At 64.8% G+C, this 22,472-nt stretch overlaps 1 protein-coding gene across 1 annotated transcript in view; it reads left to right on the forward strand.

Annotated features, from left to right (window-relative positions):
- Positions 1-1,097: 1,097 nt before the first annotated feature.
- FAM53B (family with sequence similarity 53 member B) overlaps positions 1,098-22,472 on the forward strand; it is a 67,720-nt gene continuing 46,345 nt past the window's right edge. The window contains exons 1-2 of the mRNA XM_054729127.1: positions 1,098-1,156; positions 19,844-20,068. Coding sequence (XP_054585102.1) covers positions 19,991-20,068 — 78 coding nt within the window. The 5' untranslated portion in view covers positions 1,098-1,156; positions 19,844-19,990. The remainder of the gene's footprint in view (positions 1,157-19,843; positions 20,069-22,472) is intronic.

A 22,472-nucleotide genomic window follows, 5' to 3' on the forward strand; every position in this document is an offset into this window, starting at 1 on the left:
CTGGGGTTGAAACGTTGGATTAAAACCAATTAAATGTTCCTAGAAGCAACAGAAAAAGTTTCCTGATTTATGAATAGAACCATTCAAATGGCTCAGACACAATCCATGTCAAGTAATGAGGTGTTTTGTTTTTTTGGCAAAGGAGAACACAAAACAGGCATAGGGAGTTCTTAAAAAAAAAAAAACAACTCTTTAAAAATCTCCTTTCGGATACAAGGTCAGTAAAACAACCTCCATAACAGGAGGAGGGATGGGAAGCTCGCTCCTCACCAGGACAGGCCCTCCCCCAGGTGAGCCGCACAATGAAAACACCGCGTCTTCTATCGGCTGCATTCCTGGACTAAAGTCAACATCCTAAGTTACAGAACCAAACACGCGCTCTGCCTAGCAACGCCAGCCCGCCCTCCACCAGTTGCATGTATGTGGGGCCTGGCTTCTGAGTACACATTCCTTTATTTCCATCCGCGCCCCAGAGTGACAACGCTCACACGACCCCCGCCCTGCCCCCCCAGCGGCCACCGGAACGATCGTTTCTTTAAAACCCCAAAAACCCACAACCCGGAAGCTGGACGGCCCAAGTGCACGCGGCTCGGGGTTCAGTCCCGCCTCGTGCAGGGGGCAGGGGGGACTCCTGCGGGGTGCCTGGCCCCGGGCCCGGGCCGCCGCGGTGGCCGCTCGGCCCGGGGCCACTTCCCGCGTCCCGGGCCCGGCAGGCGCGGGCTGGGGCGGCGCGCGGCTCGGCTCGCAGGACGCCCTCTGGCCCCGCTGGCGGCGCGCCGCGACCCCCCCACTCCCCGCCCACCGGCGGCTGCGCGCTCTGCACCCCGCCGCACGCCGTCGGCTCCGGCCCGCCACCCGCCCGCCGAGCGCCGGCCCGCAGCGCCCGCACCGCGCGGGTCCCAGCCACGCGCAGCGGCGATCGGGCGCCCCGCGGAGGCGGCGGGCGCGGCGGCCCGGCCGGGCGGGTTCAAGGGCCGAGTGGCACCCAGTTCAGGAAGTGACAAGTCGATTTCCTCCCCGGGAGCCGCTCGGTATAAAGCGCTCGGCGCCGGCGGGAGAGCGTGCGCGCGGCGGACGTGCGGCGGCAGCCCGACGACTCGGCGAGTGCCGGCGGCGAGCGCGCGGGGTCCGCGCCCGGAGCGCCCGGCCGCGCACAGTAAGCGACCCCGGGCCGGGCGGTGGCGGCGGCGGCCGAGGGGTCGGTCCCGAGCGGAGGTTCCTGCGAGCGCGCCCCGGCTGCCGGCGGGGGGGAGCCTCTCTGGTTTTTTCCTGTCGCTGGTTTCCTTTCGCTCCGCCTTGTTCCGCGTTGGGCCGGGTGGTTTCTCGGGCGCCGAGCCGCTCCCGGCGCCGGCAGGAGGCTTGTCAGCGCGCAGCCGGGGGACGAGCCAGCGCGGCCCCTGCGGAGAAGTGCGTCCCCCGGGCCGGGCGCGGGGCCGGCTGCGCCCCGGGGGTGGCCCCTTCCCCGCGTCTCAGCTTGAGCCCGGGGACCCGGCGGCCCCGCTCGCCCCGAACGTCCCGCATCGGTGGCGGACAACTCTTTTGTTCGCGCAAGTTTTCGTCTGCCGCCCCCGGGATGCGGGCGCGCGGCGGCGGGCTCCACAGCGGCCGGACCGGCCGGGGCGGTCACGTTGCGGGTGAGGAGGCGTTCCGTCCCGGGCGGGGGGCCGCGGATGGGGCTCGCGGAGCGTGGGGCGCCGGCATGGCTCCTGCACATGGCGAGGGGCCTCCGGGCGCACTGGTCGAGTCGCATTCTTGCCGGTCCTCGGTTTGCACACCGTGCGCGTCCGCCTCCCCTCCCGGGGTTCCACTTGGCGGGGCGGGGCGGCGGGGGCAAGGACACCCCGAGCCCGGGAGGGCCCTCGCTTTGCGTTGCCCCAAGTGGCTCCTCTGGCGCCCCCCAGCTCACCACCGCGCCGGCAGACTTGGGGAACAATGCTCGCGGCGCGGGACCGGGCAGCCGATCCCGGGGACTCGCGAGCCGCCTTGCTGAGTCCTTGGCCCCCGGACGCCCCCTGAAGCCGGGCTCCCTCCCGTGACCGCCCGGTCCACTAACGCGAACTAGACGTGGGACGATGGGGAACAAAGAAAGCTCTTTGCAGCCTTGGATGAATGGGATTCTGCCTCCTATAGGCCACTCAGCCTTCCATACGTTGTCGTCTCCGGACGCGGTGCCGGGCCAGTGGCCCCGGTGCATTCCCAGCCGGGACCCCGGGCAGGGCATGGGTGCCGCCGCCGCCACCCCGCTCGCCTTGCCGGAGCGGGTGCAGGCGGAGCTGGGCTGACGGGTTCAGCAGGAACAGACGTGTGTGCCCTCGGGTGGGGAGACCAGGGCCGTTCCCATTGCCTGCTGCGGGAGTGGGACGGCATTGTTCACCGGCCTGGGAGCCAGGCCCACGTCTCGTGCTGCTCACCCCGCATTCGCAGACTTGCAAGCCGCCTGCCAGCGTCTGTGCTCCCCGCTGTCCCGCGGCCGGGAGGGATCCCGCCCGGCTCCAGGTTCCCGACCCCCGAGTCAGAGGTGCCACCCGGTTTGAGGACTTGGGAAGGGATGGAGTTAGGCTGGGTGACAGCCCCTGTTCCTGACCTGAGCCGGGTTTTGGTTTCACTTTAACGTACGCATTTAGCTGTCACTTCTCTCAGTCAGTTACAGCTTTGATACTGAGTTGCAGATCTGTAGGGACCCCTCCTAGCTGTGGGCAACTAGATACACAGCACAGCTACTGGCCCAGCTGATGCACCTGGGTTAGCGGGAGGAGGCTCGGGTCTTCGGTTCAGGATTCAAAGCCCTTGACCCTGTGTCTGCCCTGGGATGGGGTCTGGATGCAGCCGGGGCACCCTGCAGGCCTCCAGGGTGCGCACCCAGCCGCCAGGGCGCTCCCTGTTCCCGTCTGCAAAATGGGGAGGCTTGGGGCCGATCTGTGCTTTTCTCCCAAACGCCCCACCCAAAGAGCAAGATGGTGTGAGGACTGGTCTCCCTACTGTTGCCTAGGACTTCCTGTGTCCCCTGAGGAGGGGATACCGACGAGCGTCATTTTCACAGCGAAGACCAGTGCGGAAGACAGGTGAGCAGAGCGTGGCTGCAGTGGTGGCCTGGACCGTCCTGAGGCGGGAGAGTCCCGCACCCCGGTGTTCGGATAGGGGATGTTTCTGGTTATCTCTCCCTCCGGGTTTCGGCGTAGGGGTATGTCGCGTGCGTGGAACATTTCGGAGTCGCGTGAAGTTCTATTGGGAAGAGCTTTAAGACACTCAGTGTCCCTGTGGCTGCACTAACTTGGCATTTTGTGGGAAGCCCTGTTGTTACTTCTTAGGCTATTTCTGTCCACACCGTTTAGACTCCCCCGCTGTGCCCTTTGCTGTCCCCCGGCCCCTCCATCTCTCCAGTTCCGTAGGAGCTGCGTGGGCTGCGTGTCCTTCAAGTGGGTTCAGGGAGCAGGCGCCTGGTGGAAGCCCCGAAAAGGCCAGCTCCCCTTCCCTGCAGGAGGCCGGAGGGAGAGGCGGGAGCCTGTGTAAAACCTGGGAGCGGGCGGCAGAGGCCGCCTCGGAGCAAGTTGGCGCATCTTTGCCGGGCTCTTTAAAAAGGCCGGCCCTCCTCCCTGCTGCTCCGAGCAGTGGGCCCTGAAGGCCACTGTCAGGTGGTTCCGTCCAAGCCTCATCCCCCTGCCTCATCCCCGCCGGGTGACTTTTCTGAATTTCCTACTGGATGGAGAAAACTTGTTGTTCTTGCCCTGAGGGAAAAAAAAAAGACTGAAAGAAGCAGACACTCAGCCCAGCACAACCCCCACGGCCACGGCCACCACACACACCTCTCGGATGTGCAATAAAAGGAAACGGCAGGCGCGGCTTGTTGTGTAATCTGCTGATAACACAAGTTTCGGTCTTCCATGGAAACCAGATGTGGAGGGCTCCCTTTAATTGATCCAGCCGGGTGTGGAGGGGGGGGACGGACCCTTCCATAGATCAGCCCTTGCCAACCCCAAAGGCGACTTTTTTTTTTTTCCACTCGAGGGAGACTCTCCAAGTCGGGCTTTCTCGAGGGTTTTGCCTCTTGGCCTCCCGCCTCGCTGCAGCTGTGCTTTTGGTCAGCGCCTCCTCTCCTGAAAGAGCCGGTTTGTTGCCAACACGAAGCACATGGCCGAGGCTGCGGGCTCCGCGCAGTTGCACCCGGCTGGGCGCCGCTCTCTCCCCGTCCAGCTGCCGCCCTGCCCTCCGCCCTCCCGCGCAGAGCCGGCCGGCCGAGGGCTGGGGTGCTGCGAGGAATGCTGATGGCTCGCCCCCGGCTCCTCGCCCAACCCTCCAACGGTCCCTCGAGAGCCGCTGTTCAGACCTGCCCGGGGAGTCCACTGCAGACCAGCGGCTCTCCCCGGCCGGCTTTCCGAGGGCTGTCGCTGCCCGCGGAGCCACCTTCATTGTGGCCAAGGTCAGGGGCCGCCCGGTGATAGCTGACTCCACTGACTGCGGTCCCCTCGCGGGCCGGCGGGCGGGAGGTGAACTTGGAAACAAACCCAGAGGCCGAGATATGCCGATGTGCCCGGAGCCCCGGAGGAAGGCTCGTTCTAGCGCAGTTCACATGAACGTGATTCATGGCCGCGCCGCTGGAAAGTCTATATTCAAAAGCCATTTGCCGGCCCCTAGGGTTCGTCTTACGGGGGAGTCATTTTCTTCGCCAAACAACTTCGTGTGAAGCTACCTTCCTCTTTGATGTTTAATCCCAACCTCCTGCGCACGCGGCTTGGGATCGAGGTGGGGGCTCTGAAAATTGCGGGTTGTGGTTTCCCTGCTGCCTGCCTTGACCTTCCCGAACTCGGGTCAGAGGGCAGCGGGTCAGAGGGCAGCGGATTCTTGTCTCTAGAAAGTCGCAGCAGAGCTGGTGCCTGCAGGTCGGACGGAGGAACCCTTCCCGGGGACAGTGGGGTCTTGGAGGAGGGGACGCGGGAGGCTGGGCCCAGGGCAGGGTTTTCCCTGCAGCCACTGGAGACACTTGAGCGTTTTCAAAAGACAGAGCGTCTTTGCCGCCTCGCCTGCCGCCTCTTTCTCCCCGCTTTTTGTTCGGCTGGGCTGATTGAGAGGGAGCCGCTGACGGGTGGTCTGAAAGCGGCTCGGAGCCGGGAAAAGGAAAGCACAGAGGAGGGGCCCGGAGGATTTTGCATTTCAAAGGGTCCACCTTGTCGAATTTCACATCACGTCAGGGTTACGGAGCAGTGTGACAGGCACCCTCCCCTCCTGCTGTGGGGGCTGGCGAGCTGGGGCTGCCTTTGGGGGGGGTGGGGGCAGCTTGGCCGGACGGCAGGGAAGTCTCGGAAACAGCGCCCCTCGGGCGTGCACTGTCCCAGGAGGGGCCTTGTCCACTGGACCACTCCTAGGAGGTCAGCGCGATCGTTTTGGTAAACAGCTCGTTTGACCCCAAAATGGGGGGCGGGCCGGCTCCTGCTGCTCTGGCTCCTTTCCCCTCCAACCCTAAAACAGGGATTCTCCTGCCCCGGGTGACGTGGCTCCCCAGACCCCGAGATTCAGGGCCACGGAACGCTGGTGCCGGGCGGTGGGCGCAGACTGTTCAAAGAACAGAGCAGGCTCACTGGGCGTTGAGGGCTCACCCTGGGCCAGGGGCGTGGCATGCACTCTGTCTCAAAGCCATCCTGCCGTGACAGCCGGGGAAACCGAGGCTCAGGGAGGCATAGTCACTGGCCCCAGGCCACACGGCTGCCAGGCCGGGAAGCTGGCAGCTCTCTGCACACACCATGCCCTCCGCCGTGTGCGCACCAGACAGAGGCACGGCTTCTGCTTTGTCTCCGAGCTAAGTTTTGTTTAGTCTTGTTAGCACCACGGGGAAACGTAGCAACGGTAGCTGCCGCTCTCCCTTTACCCGCCTCCTGTAGCCTTTTTTTTTTTTTTTTTTTAAGAGGAGCGATCGGATTCTGTATCGACCACAGGACGAGAGGCAGTGCCTCCACTGCGGAGACCGAGGTGTTTGCTTCGTCCTCACAAAAGACAGATGCACACGGAAATGTCATTATTCCCAGAGACCCTCTGGGGAAGCGGGGGGCACGCCTGGCCGCCCGCTAGACGCATCCCCGTGTATTCAGATCCCTTCTCCGTTCAAAGGGACTGCGAGGCGGCTCTCCGGCCCCAGTTGCGGTTTTCACGTGTGACTCAGGTGTCTCAGTGAATCGTCCTGTGGTGCTTGCCCACCCGGGTCCGTGCAAAGCCCCTTTGTCGGTGGGCCTGGAGTCATCAGGTGACTAAGCGTAACTGCCTCCTCGGCGTGAGAACGGGCCACCGCGCCGGGCTGGGCAGGTGCCCTGCGTGCTGCCGCGCACAGCTGGCTCTCTGCAGGGTGATCCGGTTGGTGTGTGGGGGTGGGCGCGGGATACCCATCTCCTGCAAAGCCTGCCGGCGGGCCGTGCCGCCCTCTCTGTCCCTAAAGAGTGTGTGGACAGGGCTGGGCCCCTGCGGGCCGGGTTTTAGAATCGAGGGCAGTGGCTCTCAGCGCCGCCTGCACTTTGGGTCCCCGGGAGGTTTAAACAAACACCTGCGTCTGGGCGGCACCTGGGACCAGTTACGTCAGAACCTTAAGAGGAGGGCAGGACTCAGCATTGGTGTCTTAAATGTATTGTTATTGATTCAGAGAGGAAGGCAGAGGGAGCGAGAGAGAGAAACATCAGTGATGAGAGAGCATCATCAGCTGCCTCCTGCACGCCCCCCAGTGGGGATCGAGCCTGCAACCCGGGCATGTGCCCTTGACCGGGAATTGAACCGTGACCTCCTGGTTCATAGGTCGATGCTCAGCCGCTGAGCCACACCGGCCGGGTTAGTGTTGGTGTTTTTAAAGCTTTGGGGTTGATTCCTCTGTGCATCCGAGGAGTGAGGGCTGGGGTGGACCCCACACCCCTCGCTTCCCTTAGCGGGGACCAGGACCGTCCTGTCAGGAGAGGCATAACCCTCTGGAACTTTCCACCGCTGTGTCTCGGTGCAGGTGGGAGGAGGGAAAGGTGCCCGCCCTGGTGAAGTGCCCGCTGCAGACATGGCCCCGGAGTCCCCGTTTCTGGCGGGCCAGGCCTCGCTCAGCCCCCCGCCCCCCCAAGCACGGAGCGGAGGGTGGGTTTTATGCGGCGGGCGGTCTCTGCGCAGTTCTCTGCAGGCCCTGCGCCCCCTCCCTCCCGCTGCTCGGTTCCGCTTCTCTGTCTCCCGGGGTTTGGCCCGTGGCGTCCCTCTGGCTCATGGGAAGGCTGTGGACGGGAGACCCGGCTCTCCACGCCCGGCTCATCCGCAGCCCTCGGCATGGCACCGCACCCTTCATGGCCTCAGCCAGGCTCTGGACCAGCCCCCTCCAGCACGGGACGCAGGGCCGGCAGGATGAGAGCCGAGGCCGGGAGGTTCGCCCAGCACATGAGGGCCAGCAAGCGGGCAGCAGCGTACCCACCACCGTTCAGCAGGGATGGCGTCTGACCCCCAGAGACTCCCAGCCTGGCCCTGGCCACAGAGGGCCCCTCCCGCAACCCCAGCCCTGCTGCAGCCTCACCACCGCGGAGCCCGCCCCGGCCTCTCCTCACCGGAGCAGGGACCGGGCCGCCGCTCCAGAGCGCCGTCTTCCCACCGCGGAGCGGGCAGAGGCAGCGGCCAGCGAGGGAACCTCCCCCGGCTCCCAGGCCCCTGGCCAAGGCGAGTGCCAGCGGCAGGGGAATTCCAGGCGGCCAGGCCTCGTCCGTCAGCGCCCTCCATCCAACGGGCAGCCCAGAACGAGGTGGCCTCCCGGGTGCAGGGCGGCAGCCGGGAACCTGCGGGGCCACTCCTCCCTCCAGGTGATGTCTTTACTTGGTGTTGCCCTTCTCTCAAGCGGGCTGGCGCCTTTCACCCCGCGGCCCGGCCAGCACCTCTCCGTGCCGGGTATGTGGTCACAGCTGGCACCTGCCCTCCCACCTGGCCCTCTCGCTCCCGGGCTGTGGACCTGGCGGCCTCTGGACTCCTCATCACCTTGTGGGGACGCTGCCCAGGGCCTAGTCATTTTGACCTTGAAGTGACCTCCTCGGAGGGAGAGCTACTTCCCGACATGGCATGTTCAAGTGCCACCTACTTGGCCAGAGGGCTCTGGTCTCTGTTTACTTGCAGTCGGAGCTCTTGCTTGAAGGGGGCACTTGGGATTCCCGGGGCCGCCCGGAGCGTCTGGCCGGGGCCGCACGGGAACGAGGCACGGCCGTGAGCAAGCCTTGGGCGCCCTGATCGAGCGAGTCCGACTCGGGGACAGCTCCTTGCTTTCCCTTTAAGACGGCGGGGCGTCCGGCCCACGGGCCGTAGAAGCCGAGCGGAATCACCGGGTCCGGCCCTGCCCCGGCGTCAGGGTGAGTTAGTTAAAGGTTGGTTTAGTTTGGTTACTCCTCACCCGAGGATATCTTTCCATTGATTTTAAGGGCGAGTGGAAGAGAGAGGGAAAGACAGAGAAACATCGACGTGAGAGAAACACATGGATTGGTTGCCTCCTGCACACCCCCACCAGGGCCCGGGCCGGGGAGGAGCCTGCAACCTAGGTGCGTGCCCTTGACCGGAATTGAACCCGGGACCCTTCGGTCCACAGGCCGACGCTCTGTCCACTGAGCCACACTGGCCAGGCTAGGTTGATACTGTGTATGCTCCAGAAGGAAGTGATAAGCATCCAGATGGCCCTCGGCAGGAAAGAGGTTCCCCACCGGCTTTCAAAGAGAAACCAGTAGCCATGTTGGTAGCCGTAAAGGCCTCCGTGCCCTGTGGGCTCTGTGCGGCGTGTTCTCCCCGAGCCCTCGGAGGGCGGGGGCGTTGCTGACACAAACACGCGAGAATGTTCTGCCTGGGTCGCCTGACGCCCGGCGCCCGGCACGCCGGTGGCCTCCACGCCCTCGGATGCCAGCGCGGATGCCAGCGCGGGCCGGGTGGCATGTGACTCAGCCGGCGGCGGAGAGCGAGGAAGACAAGGAGCCGCGGGGTGGGGGTGCCGGGGGTCCTTTGTGCGCCCTGTAGGGGATCGCTCATCAGCGTTAGTTCTGAGGAGAGAGGCGAGTGAGTTACTGCAGACGGCCTTGGTTTTGGCAGCACACCTGATTCCCGGGGGGTCCGCGCACCTGGGGGATGCAGCGCTCTGAGGGGCGCCGGCGAGATCTGCATTCGGATCTGAGGCACCCGGGCCCCATCCGACCCCGCCCAGCGCAGGGGGCCCCAGTGGCCAGCCTCCTGCCTGTGCTGACTGACGGCTGTAGGCGGCCATAGTCCCGGCTGGTGGCAAGGGCTCCAGGATGGTGGACGGAACAGGAGCCAGGAGGGCACAGCCCCTTGGAGCCCTCCAGAAGCTGTCGGCTTTGTTTTTCTTAAAATGCCTTTTTATTGATGTCAGAGAGGAAGGGAGAGGGAGAGGAACATCCCTGATGAGAGAGTCCTCAATCGGCTGCCTCCTGCATGCCCCGCACTGGGGATCGAGCCCGCAACCCGGGCCTGTACCCTGACCGGGAATCGAACCCTGACCTCCTGGTTCTAGGTCGACGCTCAGCCCCTGAGCCACGCCGGCCGGGCTGCTTTGTTGTGCTTCGTGGTCTCTGACAAAGAGCCAGCCTTACAGGACAAGCGCACCGGGAGCCCGCCGGTCAGGCAGGGTGTTGGGGGGGCTGCCGGCCCCTGGGAAAGCCGGAGGAAGGGAGGCTGGGCGTGGAACCAGGAAACCGAGGCCCCAGGTTCTAGTCCTGCCACTTGACTGCATCCGACTTCGAACCAGGCACCTGGCTTCTCTGCGGCCCGGGACTGAGGGAGCAGTGGACAGGGTCTTGTAGGTCAGAGGGCCCAGCACGTGCCCGCTTTCCCCGCAGCCACTCTGTCTGTGTGGCCCCTGCCCCAGGCCTCTCCTGTGGCTCTCAGAGCAGCGTGATGAGTGGGTGCCGGGATCACTCCCTTTTCACCGACGAGGGCACCCCGCTTCCGTCAGATAAGAAGCCCAGCGTCCTCCAGCTGGGGGGCGGGGTCGGCAAACAGCCCACAGGCCAGACCTGGCCCTCTGCCTGATTTTACACATAAAGTTTTATTGGCACGCAGCCATGTCCGTTTGTGTACCTAGTGCCTGTGGCTGCTCGTGCTGCCATGCGGAGCGGAGCGGTGGTGACAGAGACCGTGTGGTCTCAGGGCCCGGCCCTTCCCTGGGAAAATGTGCCGTCGCCTCTGTGTGGATCCTCCGTGCGCCACGTCGCGCTGTCCCACGTGGTAGCCACGAGGCACGCGCGACTGTAAGTGGTTTCCAGCTTTGTTGAAATTATCAACAAATAATTGACAAATGCAATGATTGGATTATTTGAATTAATTAAAACGAAATGGAATTCCCTGGCCGGTGTGGCCAGTTGGTTGGAACGTCGCGTCGAACACTGAAAGGTGGTGGGTTCGGTTTCTGGTCAGGGCACATACCTCGGTTGCGGGTTTGATCACCAGCCTGGACACGTGTGGGAGGCAGCCTATCCGTGTTTCTCACAGTGATGCTTCTCTCTCTCTCTCTCCCGCTCACTAAAAGCAATAATAATTAAAGAAACTAAATGGACTAAAAAATTGAGGCCCTGGCTGGTTTTCTCAGTGGTTAGAGCATCGATCCGTGGACTGAAGGGTCTCCGGTTCGATTCCCGGTCAAGGGCACGCACCTCAGTTGCGGGCTCGATCCCCTGCCCTGGTCGGGGTCGGGTGTGTGCTGGAGACAACCTGCCAGCGTTTCACCGTGGCCTGCGGGCTGGCAGTGACGGAAACCACTTGGTCCGCTCGCCCTGGAGCGGGTTGTGCTGCGGGAAGCCTCGTGTGCCCGGACTGGTTTGAGAAAAGGAGGAACCCCCTCTCGCGTCTGTATCTCGCATACAAGTCGGCAGGGCAGAGTCTGTGTCCGCGGGAGTCGGGATGGAGGAAGCAGCTGTCGGTCCGCGGGGACCCGGCCGCAGCCGCCATCTGTGGGCGCCAGGGACCCCGAGTCCTGCTCCACCTGCTGCCTTTGCTCGCATTGGTTTCACGCCTTTGGCAGGGAAACGTTTTCCTTCTTCCCAAGGCCACGCGGGAGAGGCCAGAGGGAGCTCCCCTGGCCGAGCCGGCAGACCCCAGCCCCTCTGCTCCCCACCGTGGACGATGCCAGGCAGGGGAGCGGACCGGGCCAGCCAGCTCTCCAAGTACCTGCCTCGAAGGCCGGCCCCACCGTCAGGGGCCGGGAGTTCGGACAGTCTGCGCCTCCTGGTCACGTTCAGGTCTTCGGTGAAGTCCGCGGGAGCGGGGGTGCGTGACTGCGGGGCCCTGGGCCCGGCGTTGCCCGCGGCTCTCCAGCCGCCGGTGAAAAGGCTCTTGGTCAGGCAGCTCCCTGAGCGTGGCAGTCAGCCGCCCGCGCGGTCGGGGGCCAGGCGTCGTCCTCCGCGGGACTTGTTCGGCCCCCACGGTGTTTCTGGGCCACAGGGACAGGTCGGGGGTTGCAGGCAGAAGCCTGGGTTTCCGGCTTGTCTGCACGAGTCAGAGGTTTTGAACATTGCTTGGGCCGCACACTGGACAGCGTGGCCGCCGCGGAGTAGCCGTCCCGTCGGGGGGCCGTGGCCTCTGCGGTCATCACAGTCTCCACCCGGCGCTCGCCCTGTGCCCTGCCTGGCTCGGGAAGGACGTTGAGTCTGAGATCCCGGGGGGACCGAACACTCAGAAGACAGAGTCGGGTTCTCTGGCTCTGCTGGCGCCGGCCGAGCAGCGGGGACAGCAGTTTCACGTGGGAGCGCCCTGCTGGCCCCCAGGACCTGCGTGTCCCTTCACTCTTGGAAGCAGCCTCAGCCCAGGGTCCCTTCTACCCAGTGCGCAGGCCCCGGGGTCCTCTCTGTGCCCCTCCCGCCCTCCCATAGTCGCAGATGCCTCGCCCAGTTTAATTGTCTTGTGCCAAAGGTGCCTCCGTGATTTTAACAGACACTACAGGATTTAAAAATGTATATTTTTTTATTGATTTCAGAGAAGAAGGAAGAGGGAGAGAGGGATGCTTGAGAGGGGACCCCGAGGTCCTGCTGTGCTGTGTTCTCTTTTTTACTAAATGTATTTTTATTGACTTCAGAGAGGATGGGAGAGGGAGAGAGAGACAGAAACATCAGTGATGAGCCCTGACCGGTGTGGCTCAGTGGATGGAGCATCGGCCTGCAGACTGAAGTGTCCCGGGTTCGATTCCGGTCAAAGGCATGTACCTTGGTTGCAGGCACATCCCCAGAGGGGGGTGTGCAGGAGGCAGCTGATGGATGTTTCTCTCTCATCGATGTTTCTAGCTCTCTATCCCTCTCTCTTCCTCTCTGTAAAAAAATCAATAAAATATATTTAAAAAAAAAAAAGAAAGAAACATCAATGATGAGAGAGAATCCTGGATCAGCAGCCTCCTGCACGCCCCCCACACTGGGGATGGAGCCCACAACCCGGGCCTGTGCCCTGACCGGGAATCGAACGCTGACCTCCTGGTTCATAGGTCGATGCTCAACCCCTGAGCCACTTTAGCCAGGCAACAGATGCTACAGGATTATTTTTAAAACAAAGTTTTAATCTTTAAATGATCTCAACAGGCCACCTGGCTGCCACGGAGCAGCAGAGAGCTTCTGCTGGGGACAGGGAGACCTCCGGTTAAACGAGAACACGCCTCCCAGGACCCCGGCTGATGCTGTCAGGCAGAGGCGACCCCACGCAGCGGGTGGAGGTGGCGGACAAGGTGCCCGATGGCACTTCAGATTCTTCCAAGAACCGAGTTTTCCTCGTCACCCCCCCCCCCCAGTTTTAATATTAGTTTCCTCTTACATTTGCCTTTTTCGCTCAGCCCCGTTGTCTTCCTTTTGGGGAAGGCGTTCTGCAGACGCTCGTTTTCTCCTGATTCTCACACGTTCCGCCACGTGATCCCCTGGGTGCTGTGAGTGCTGTTCCGGACTGTTGGCCGGCGTGGAGGATGTGGCCCCAGGGCCCTTCCTGCCTTCCCTGGTTTGCACAGAACGTGGCATCCCTGTCCCTCCCTCGTCCCCGCCCGTCAGTCCCTTCCGTGCCTGAATCTGTTGCGCTGAGATGCTTGAGAGCGGCCCCGAGGTCCTGTGCCCTGCTCTTTGTCACTAAATGTATTTTTATTGATGTCAGAGAGGAAGGGAGAGGGGGAGAGAGAAACATCAATGATGAGAGAGAATCCTGGATCGGTTGCCTCGTACACACCCCCTACTGGGGATGACCGGGGATCGAACCGTGACCTCCTGGTTCATAGGTCGATGCTCAGCCCCTCAGTCATGCCTGCCAGGCCCCTGCCAAGTGCTTTAGTGCCTTCCAGGGACGGTGGGGTCTCCTTAGGACCAGCACTCGGCCATCTGTCTCTAGATCCCAGGTCCTGCCCGGAGGCAGTGCTGGGGGCAGGGCCTGGGCCTCCCCCCCTTCCTGACCTCAAGGCCTTTTACAAGAGACTCCACCTTGATGGACCCTCGTTTTATCATCTGTAAAATTGTCCTCCCAAGTGACCCGGGTTCCAGGTACCACATCCACTGAAACATCAGCCCTCAAACTCCCGGGAGCACCCGAACCCCCTGGCGGGCTTGTGAAAACCTGACCGCGGGACCCCAGCCCTAGAGTCCCTGCCTCAGCCCGTCTGGGTGGGGGTGGGAACTGCGTTCTAACAGGTTCCCCGGGCGAGGCCGAGCGGGTTTGGGGGCCACACTGAGAACCACTGCACCGGAGAAAGGGCCGGGGCTGAAACAGGTGCCGAGGAAGGGGCGGGGCGTCCTGTGCAGGCCCCAGCCAGCACCCGGGGTGCCTGCCCTGCCGATCCCCTCTGTGCGGAGGGACACGCACTTGGCCCTGATTTTCTGGGACTCTGGACCTAGATGCCCAAAGGCGTTTATTTCTCGTTTCCTGGACTGAATGCTTGGTCCCTCCCAGATTTGTAGGTTGAGACCTTATGCCCAAGGCCATGGTGTTAGAGGCGGGGCTTTTGGGACGTCACTAGGTCATGAGGGTGGAGCCCCCATGTGTGGGGTTAGTGCCCTTATAAAAGGGACCCAGGGAGAGCCCTCACCCTTCTGCCATTGAGGACACAGGGGAGGGTGACCGTCAGCAAGAAGAGGTCTCACCTTGACCTTGGACCCCGGCTCCAGGACGGAGAGGGGCCGCCAGTTTATGGTGTTTTGTTCCGGCAGCCGCAACAGACCCCGACACGTGCCCTTCTGGAAGCTGCTTGTCTGCAGACTCTCCTTCAGGCGGGTCTTTCTCTTAGGGCACCAGCCCCTCCTTCCTCATCGGGACCCTACACCCCCCCTGCCCCCTCCTTCCTCATCGGGACCCTGCACTCCCCCCTGCCCCCTCCTTCCTCATCAGGACCCTGCACTCCCCCCCCCCGCCCCCTCCTTCCTCATCGGGACCCTACACCACCCCCCCCGCCCCCTCCCTTCCTCATCGGGACCCTGGTGACTGAGCGTCAGTGTTGGTTCCCAGGTGGGTTAGTGTTCCTCATTCTCAGCCCCAGTCGGTTGGCGCGAACACCGCAGGGAGATGCCCGGCGGCCCCGCCCCAGCCATGTCCTTCCTGCCAGCTCGTGTCTCCCCCGCAATGTGTGTCTCTCAGGTGCTTCCCAAGACTTTTGGGCGCCGGCCCCTCAGGCCGAGGCGGCCTGAGGTCAGTGTCCCCTTGGAGGGTGGGAACGGGCACCCCGCGGCCCCCAGACCCAATGGCTCTGTCCGATCTTTCTCTCGCCGGGTGGCAGGTGAGCCAGCCCGGGCTTCTGCAGCCACACCCGTAACAAGGAAAGAGCCCGTGTCACAGCGGGGGAAACCGAGGCACAGAGCCTGCCACGAGGTGATGGGCCTGAGCCACGCAGAGCCAGCGGGGTAGAGGGGCCGTGCCCGGGAAGATGGGGCCGCCTCGCTTTTCTCCGCGTCCCTAGTGAACCCGAACTCCTGCTTGTCTCGTGTCCTTGTTCCCGATGGGCCCGCGGGGCATGGCCGTCCCCCGCCCCGCCCCCCCCCGCGGACTCTGCAGCTTTGTTAGCAGAGCGATCCCGCCCCAGGCCCCCCCCCCCCCACACATGGGCGCCGGGGCCGACACTGCGGCTGGGGCCTGAGTTGTGCGCCTGACTCCTTCCTCCGGGCCGGCCCGGCGCCTTTGTGCTCCCGTGGCCGCGCGGACCCGTGGGAGCGTGTGCTGGGCACATGCCGGGTCACATGTCGGGAACTCGGGAGTCCGGGACGATCGCGGGGGGCTGTGTGCCCCCCCCCCCCCCCCCGTCCCGAGAGAGCACAGTCCTTGTATTGTCTGCTGGCGCTCCCGGCGGCCGGCGGCCGGGCAGGGCTGTGGGCGGCCCGGGAGACAGACGACTGTTGTGGGGTTTCTGAGCTTCACGCTGCCATTTTGGGGCGGAGCTTTGGGTCACCCTGCCAGGGTCCCGGGTCACCAGCCTGTGCCCCTCGTGCTCAGCTCCTGGGCGTGGTGCTCTCGCCGCAGAGGGGGAGCAGCACGGGTCTGCGGGGGACCCCTGAGAGCGGAGGAGCGGGAGGCGGGCTGGGCTCCGAGGCAGGGGGTGCGTCTGCACGGCAGGGCCCCCACCCCTGGGACCTCAGCTGGACGGTGCCCTTTGGGCAGCCTGGGGCTCCTCCCACCAGAAGCCGGGACCGGCGCCCGGCCCCCCGCTGGCTGGGAGTCGGACGCAGCACTCCTGGCGTCCTCTGGGGAGCCCTCACCCTGTCTCTGGCTGTCGAACTCCTGCCTGTCGGTGAGGGCCCCACTCATGCCGCCCCCGCAGACCTCTGCCTCCCGACGGGGAGGAGGCCCGGGCCTGGCCGGCTCCTCTGGCCGGCAGCGCCATCAAACCCCGGCACGGGCTGTGCCCCGCGTCCTGGCTGCCCTTGGTGTCCGTGTGAGCCTAGCGGGCGCCCGCCTTCCTCCCTCGGGGCTGGCCGGGCCCCGGGGACCGTGGGACGTGGGACGGGTCTCGACTCCGGGAGGCGGGAGTGAGGAAAGCGGAGCGTGCCCCGGGCCGCCCAGGGGTCGCCGCTGCAGCCCAGGTCCCCGAAAGGGCCTTGTTCGGAGCACAGCCTCACTCACCGCTTCCCTGGGCCCCCGGCCCCGGTCCTCCTTGCCAGGCTCTCGGGCCCTCCTGCTCTGGCGGGGGGGGGGGGGGGGGGGGGGCGCGGGCCCGGCGGCGGGCGGGGGGGGGGGGGGGACCCGGAGCACAGCCCTGCGGAGGGACCGGGTGAGGCTCTCCCAGGAGCCGGTGCGGGAAGGCCGCCCGCGGAGGCTCTGAAGCGGCTGTGATGCCGTTCGCAGGTCTCGGGAGGTGTGAGCGTCAGATACGGGGTTCATGTGACCACAGGTCCTGGGGACCAGGCGGCCCCGAGCCAGCCCCTCGTGGGGACTTGCTCTCATCATTGGCGTTTCTCTCTCTCTCCCTCTCCCTTCCTCTCTGAAATCAATAAAAACATATTTTTAAAAAAAATAAAAAGAAAATACTAGGGATAATGAAAAAGTTAAAAAAGACACCAAGGCGCCCTGCGTGCCTAAGGGTGAGCGTGGACAATGCGTTTGTGCAAACACCCCCGTTCCCCACCCGGCGCCACCTGCCCCCTCACGGCGCCCGGTGTCACAGTCGAGGCTGCTGCTGGCAGCGAGTGACGTTCGGCCGTGGCCGTTGTCCGGCGTCCTGGGCCCTGGAGCCTGGAGGTCAGGCGTGAGCCGTGGCGGGAGGCTGGCCACACTGCCCGGCGGGACGGCCGTCAGCTCCCAGCCGCCGCCTCAGCTCACACGTCGCCTGCAGGTGCAGCGTCTCACCTCACTCGGGTTCTTGTTTGCACGGCACGGGTGAGGAAACTGAGGCCAGGAAGGCAGACGGCCTGGCTGAAGCCCGCAGCCCGTGTGCGGCCGCCCTGGGGCGCTCACTAGTCAGACACAGCTCGTCTGGCCCAGCCTCCCATTTGACAGGTGAGGAAACTGAGGCCGGGCCCGGCCGTGCTGCCCTCCGTTAGGGCTTCTCCAGTTCGGTTTTGGTTTTTAATTTTGTTCCTCCCTCCCTTGTTTTTTCCGTGTGCCTGTCAGTAGGTCTGACCGAAGACCAGGTCATGGTCACCTTTGGCGACGTGGCTTAGGGTTTCCGAAGATCGGCTCAGGCCCCCTGCTGCCTCTCGGCGCCCCGCTCCCCGCCCTCGCCCTCGCCCTCGCCCTCGCCCTCGCCCTGGGCTGGAGGCGGCCGTGTGGGTGCTGCTGGCTCAGCGGTGCTGGTTCTCCCTCCCCCCTGGTTTCTCGCTTCCCTCGGCTCTTCTCTACCGGGCGGGCTCGGCGGGGCCAAGTGACAGGAGCGGGGCGAGGACCCGGGAGGGCCTGCGGGAAGCCCCTCTGGCGGGGCTTCGGGGTGACGAATGGGCTCCCGACAGGCCCCGCCGGAGCTGGCCTCGTTCCGCGCAGCGTGGGCGCCTCCTCCCACGCGCGGGTTTGTCTTGGCTCCGGATCTCAGCACTTTCCTGTCCCCGAGCGCCATCCCCCCTCCTCTCGAGTGTGACTGGCCTGAAACCTCAGGAAATCCCCCCGACACCGTGAGAGCGACTGTGAGGCCCCAGAGAACCGAGTCGCAGCAGCTCACGTCCCTGGGGCGGCCTCCCCGCTATTCAGAGGGCCTCGCGGGGCCCAGGCCGCCTCCTCAGCCAGGCGCACGGGGCGGCCCCTGTGTAGCCAGGTCCCCAAAGGTGGGCCCTCGGTGGCCTTTGATTGGCTGGAGGACGAGCCAGGGAGTAGATACTCACGTCGTTCCTGCAGAAAACCCCTGGAGGCCACCTTCCTCGGGGCAGGGATGGGGCACAGGTGCGCATGCCCGCGCTCGAGGCAGGTCCTTTACGTGCCTGCTGTGTGGCTTCAGTCAGGCCCCTCGGCCCCTCTGAGCCCGGCTTCCTCACCCGTCACATGCACGTGGGAGCCCGGGTGAGCACGAGACTCGGCACTGGCTGTGAATGTCCCGCAGCCCATTCCCTAGAAACTGCCCCGCGGGGTTCCTGCCCCAGCTGCTCGGGGGTAGCTGGGAAGACGTGGTCCTGGTCACCAGTGTAGACGCCTTTACGAAGGGCCTGCTCTCTGCTCACCTAAGGACATCAGGACATCCAGGGCATTTCGTAGGGTGCCCCCACCTTAGAGGGTCTTACTTTAACCTTCCTCCCCGCCCCCCCCGAGCTGGCAGAGCAAGGTAACTTCTCACACATTACACTGGGGGAGAGTGTGCCGGGCAAGATGGCACAGCTCATGCCCTGGCTGGGGGGGCTCAGTGGTTGAGCGTCGATCTATGAACCAGGAGGTCACAGTTCTATCTCCGGTCAGGGCATGTGCCCTGGTTGTGGGCTCGATCCCCAGTGTGGGGTATGCAGGAGGCAGCCGATCCATGATTCTCTCTCATCATTGGTGTTTCAATCTCTCTCTCCCTCTCTCTTCCTCTCTGAAATCAATAAAGATTTATATATTGTGGAGAGCGGCTACAGCGTTTGGACAGGTTCAAGCCTGGGACTAATGAGCGGGCACGATCCTCTCGTGGCAAAGCCACGTGCAAGTCCCAGCACCGTTACAGCCAAAGGCTATGGCTGTGAGCTTGACCTTATGGTCCGAACCTGTGGCCCCACGTGGCTGAGTGATGTGGGCTGTGGAGGTGCAGCAGGTAAACAAAGCTGGATCAGGTGCGTGTGATTGAGTGGATCCGAAGCCCGCGAGAACGTTGTGACCACGCCCTCCCTTGGCCCCGTGGGATCTGCTATAAAATGAGGACTCGGGCTGCAGGCTGTGATGCTGTCTCTCCATCAGAGAGCAGCGTCCCACCTGGCCCCAGCTTGCTTCTCTTGTCTGTCTTTTCTGAATCCTTCACCGCCTCCTAGGCTCACCCATGGCCGTGCCGGCGCGGCACAATATATATTTTAAAGTCGATGGAATTTCCCTTTAAAAATTGGCAGAGGACAGACGCTTGGGTGTCACTGCTGAGGAAGGCTCGGGCCCCCCCAGGCTCCGCCATGACGTGAGTGAAGCCGCCGTTCACGGAGCATCCCTCCCGCGAGCGGGGCCTCCCACCCGCCTGGGCCTGGGCTGTTTCCACGTGACACACTGGTCCTCTGAGGCGGCCCTCACCCTCTGTTCCTCAGGGAGGGAAGCGGAGGCTCGGACAGGAGCCTGCCGAGGTCCCTCAGACGGTGGCTGAGTGGTGTGGGCGGCGGGAGGTGCAGCGCGTAAACAGCCGGATCAGGTGCGTGTGATGAGTGGATTCGAAGCCCGTGAGAACGTTGTAAACCTCTTCACTCCCTCACTTTGCCTGGTAGAATCCGTCTGTAATATAAAGACCCGGTGCATTTCAAGAGCTGGGGCTGCAGTCCCAGCTGCTCGACTGAGGCTTCCCCCGGCGTGGCCACCTTGGTCGGGCCGTGTCGCTTCTGCTCCATGTGGGGGGACTGCAGGAGCGCCTGTCCCGCCACCTTGCTGACTGTGGGTCTGCGCCTGTCGGCCGCCCGAGGGCCCGCTGAGGCTGGCCTGTGTGACCTGCAGCCTCGGGGGGCAGGCACTGAGCTGTCAGGAAAGCCAGCTCTGTAAGGCGTCACACGACTCGATCCCACTCGGGGAACAGCAGATTGAGAGACCCCGAGATACGTCCGGAAGGTGTCACGTGGCTGAACTGAAATTCAGGGTTGTGCCCTTTGGGGTGGTGGCGTTGGGGACCCTCAAGGTCGGTCGGTGCGGGGGGGGACTGAGAAGGGGACTCTGGCCTTCGAGGCCCTCCCGGCACGTCTGTCCTTCAGCGGGAGGCGGGTCCGGCGTGGGGGGAGTGGGCAGCTCTCTCGGGCCCCGGTCTTCCCGCCCTGAACCCTCTGCCTGCCTCTTGTCTTCCCAGGGAGGGGCCCCACCCGCGGGGGAGCGGCCGATGGGGAGCTGCTGCTGACCCAGCCCTGGGAGGTGCCCAGGAGACCTGTGCCCGAGCCCGCCCCGCGGAGGATGGCTGACGCCCGCCCTGGGCCCGCCCCGCTCCTGAGGCCCTGCCATGGTGATGATCCTGAGGAAGAGCCTCGATGCCCAGGCCGCCGACTCCGTGGCCGGCAGGTCCTTCGACTCTGAACTGGTAAGCGCCTGGCCGTGGCTTCCCGTGACCTCCGGAGGCCGAGGGCCCGCTGCGGCCGTGGACTGACCCAGAGGGCCCGCGCGCAGGGCTCTGGGACGTGGCGGGGGCAGAGGACCGGGCCTGGCTGAGTCCTTGCCAGGAGGAGGGAGCCGGCTGGGACCGGAGCCCTCTGGTGAGGGGGTGGGGCAGCCAGCACCTTGTGGGTGATACCGGGCTGGTGCCGCCCCTGCCGGACCGGACCCACGGTCCTGCTGGGCTCCTCCGGTCAGGGCGGTGGCGCCTGCGTGGGGCCCCAGATAAGGCCAGGCCTCCGCGGGGCGGGGGCGAGAGCCGCCTCAGGGGTGTCGGGAGAAGGAAGGCGCAGCTGGCGGCAGCGGCTGGCGTGGTGGCAGCTGCCCTCTCCCTGCTGCCCTCGCCCAAGCTGTGCGCTGAACAAATGGTCCGGCGGGCGGGCAGGAGGCGGGCACGCGGCTGGGAGAGGAACCCAGCAGCCTCCTGGCCCCCCGCCTGCGGAGGAGCGAGGACGTCCCATCAGGCACACCCTCCTGCGGGTGTGTGTGTGTGTGTGTGTGTGTACGTACGTTCACATAGGCCTGTCCCCGGGCTCTGTGGTCTGCGGGGCGCCCACTGTCCGTGGTCCTGTTGCCTGGCGCCCCTCACGGCCCCGTGGGAGCTCCCACACAAGCACCCTCGTGGGCTCCCCGCCTTGTTGCTCCCCAGCGACAGGCTGAGAGCTGGTAGGCGGGGCCCTGGCCTCGCAGGAGCCACGGGGCCCGTGTCCACTCCCCACACCTGCCAGCGCCTCGGGCGCCAGGCGCTGGGCTGGACGAAGTGCGCACACAGGGGTGAGGCGGGCTCTGCCCGGCGCTGCCTTCCAGCTGGCATTCCGAGTGTGTCATGAGCTGCCTCTCGGCACCCCCACGGGCCGTCCTCTCCCTCAGCCTGTTCGCCGCCCGCAGCCCGAGGGAGCGCAGTCCGACCGGCCCCTCGCCCAGAGCCTGCCCCGGCTTCCCATCCAGGCCCAGCGAGCGGCAGCCTTCCTGGGACGCACCAGGCCCGCGTGCTCCGGCCCCACGACCACGGCGCTCTGCTGCTCCCCGCGTGCACCCGCCCCGCTGCGCGGGCTCCTCACAGCACAGCCTGCCTCCGGGCCTTGGCCGCTTCCTGCCTGGGAGACGCCCCTTCGCAGGAGGCGGCCTGCAGTTCAGTTCCACTCCCCCCCCCCCCCCCCCCCACTCTCTGCCTTCCTCGCTCAGGCACCCTCCACGTCTGGGTCTTGTTCTTGAGTGACTCCTGCTCCAGAGTTCGGGCTTCGTGAAGGCTTGTTGCTGAACCCGCAGTGGCCGAGACCGGGGCCTGGTGCATGGTGGGGCCCAGGGGACGTTTGTGGGGCGAAAGCGCAGGTTCCCATGCCCGGCGGCGGCTCGGCTCGGGGCCAAGCCTGCTCTGTCTGCTGCGGGTGGTGGTTCCTGCGGGACCGAAGCCCACATCTAGCGTAGCCGGGTCCGGGAAGGGATGGCCTTCGGGGGGAGGGCCTCTGGAGGTCCCCGGGAGGGTCCTGTCCGCGTCCAGCTGCGCTGTGGGCTCCGCCCCCGACCCAGGTCCCGTCTCGGGGCAGACCTGGCTGGGGCTGGCCCCGGAGCTGGTTCCAGGGCACGTGGGCCGCGGTCAGCCTGGCCGCTCCTCAGACGGACGTGGGCTGAGCTGCTGCCAGGAGGCGTCGGCTCCCAGCCTGGCGGGGGAGGCAGACGCATCTGGAGAGGAAAGGAGACAGTCCAGGGGACGGGGGCGGAGCCAGCGGCTGTGCGTGCGCACCCGGTGGGTGACAGCTTAGACCAGTGATGGCGAACCTATGACACGTGTCAGCACTGACACGCATAGCCATTTCTGATGACACGGCGGCCGCATGCCGAGGATGAAACATTTGCTGCTCCTGAGGATGAAACATTTGCGACTAGAGTCTTGGAGTTTTTTCCTCAAAGTGACACACTACCCGAGTTATGCTCAGTTTTTTGGCGAAGTTTGACACACTAAGCTCAAAAGGTTGCCCATCACTGGCTTAGAGCCTCCTCTCCTCCCAGACTCCCTGTCCCCAAAGTGAGCAGCCAGGCCCCCCACCCAGCACAGAACTGTGGGCGCGACTGTCCCCCTCCCCTCCCCTCCCCTCGGCTCCCAGATGTGCAGGCCAGCTGTGGGGAGCGCCCCCTTCGGAGAGGGGCTCTCATTGCGTGTGTGTCGTGGGTCACAGGTTGCTGGCCTTCGCCCAGGCCTGGCTTGCTTCTGCCAGCACCGTGCAGTGGGAAGGAGGCGGGGTCCCGTCACCCCTCCCTGCCCTGGAGCCCCCCGCCACCCCCAAGGGGCAGGAGTAGTCTGTCTCTCCCCTGTACAGACAGGAAACGGCGAC

This window comes from Eptesicus fuscus, chromosome 17, assembly GCF_027574615.1.
Source record: "Eptesicus fuscus isolate TK198812 chromosome 17, DD_ASM_mEF_20220401, whole genome shotgun sequence".
Lineage (NCBI taxonomy): Eukaryota > Metazoa > Chordata > Mammalia > Chiroptera > Vespertilionidae > Eptesicus > Eptesicus fuscus.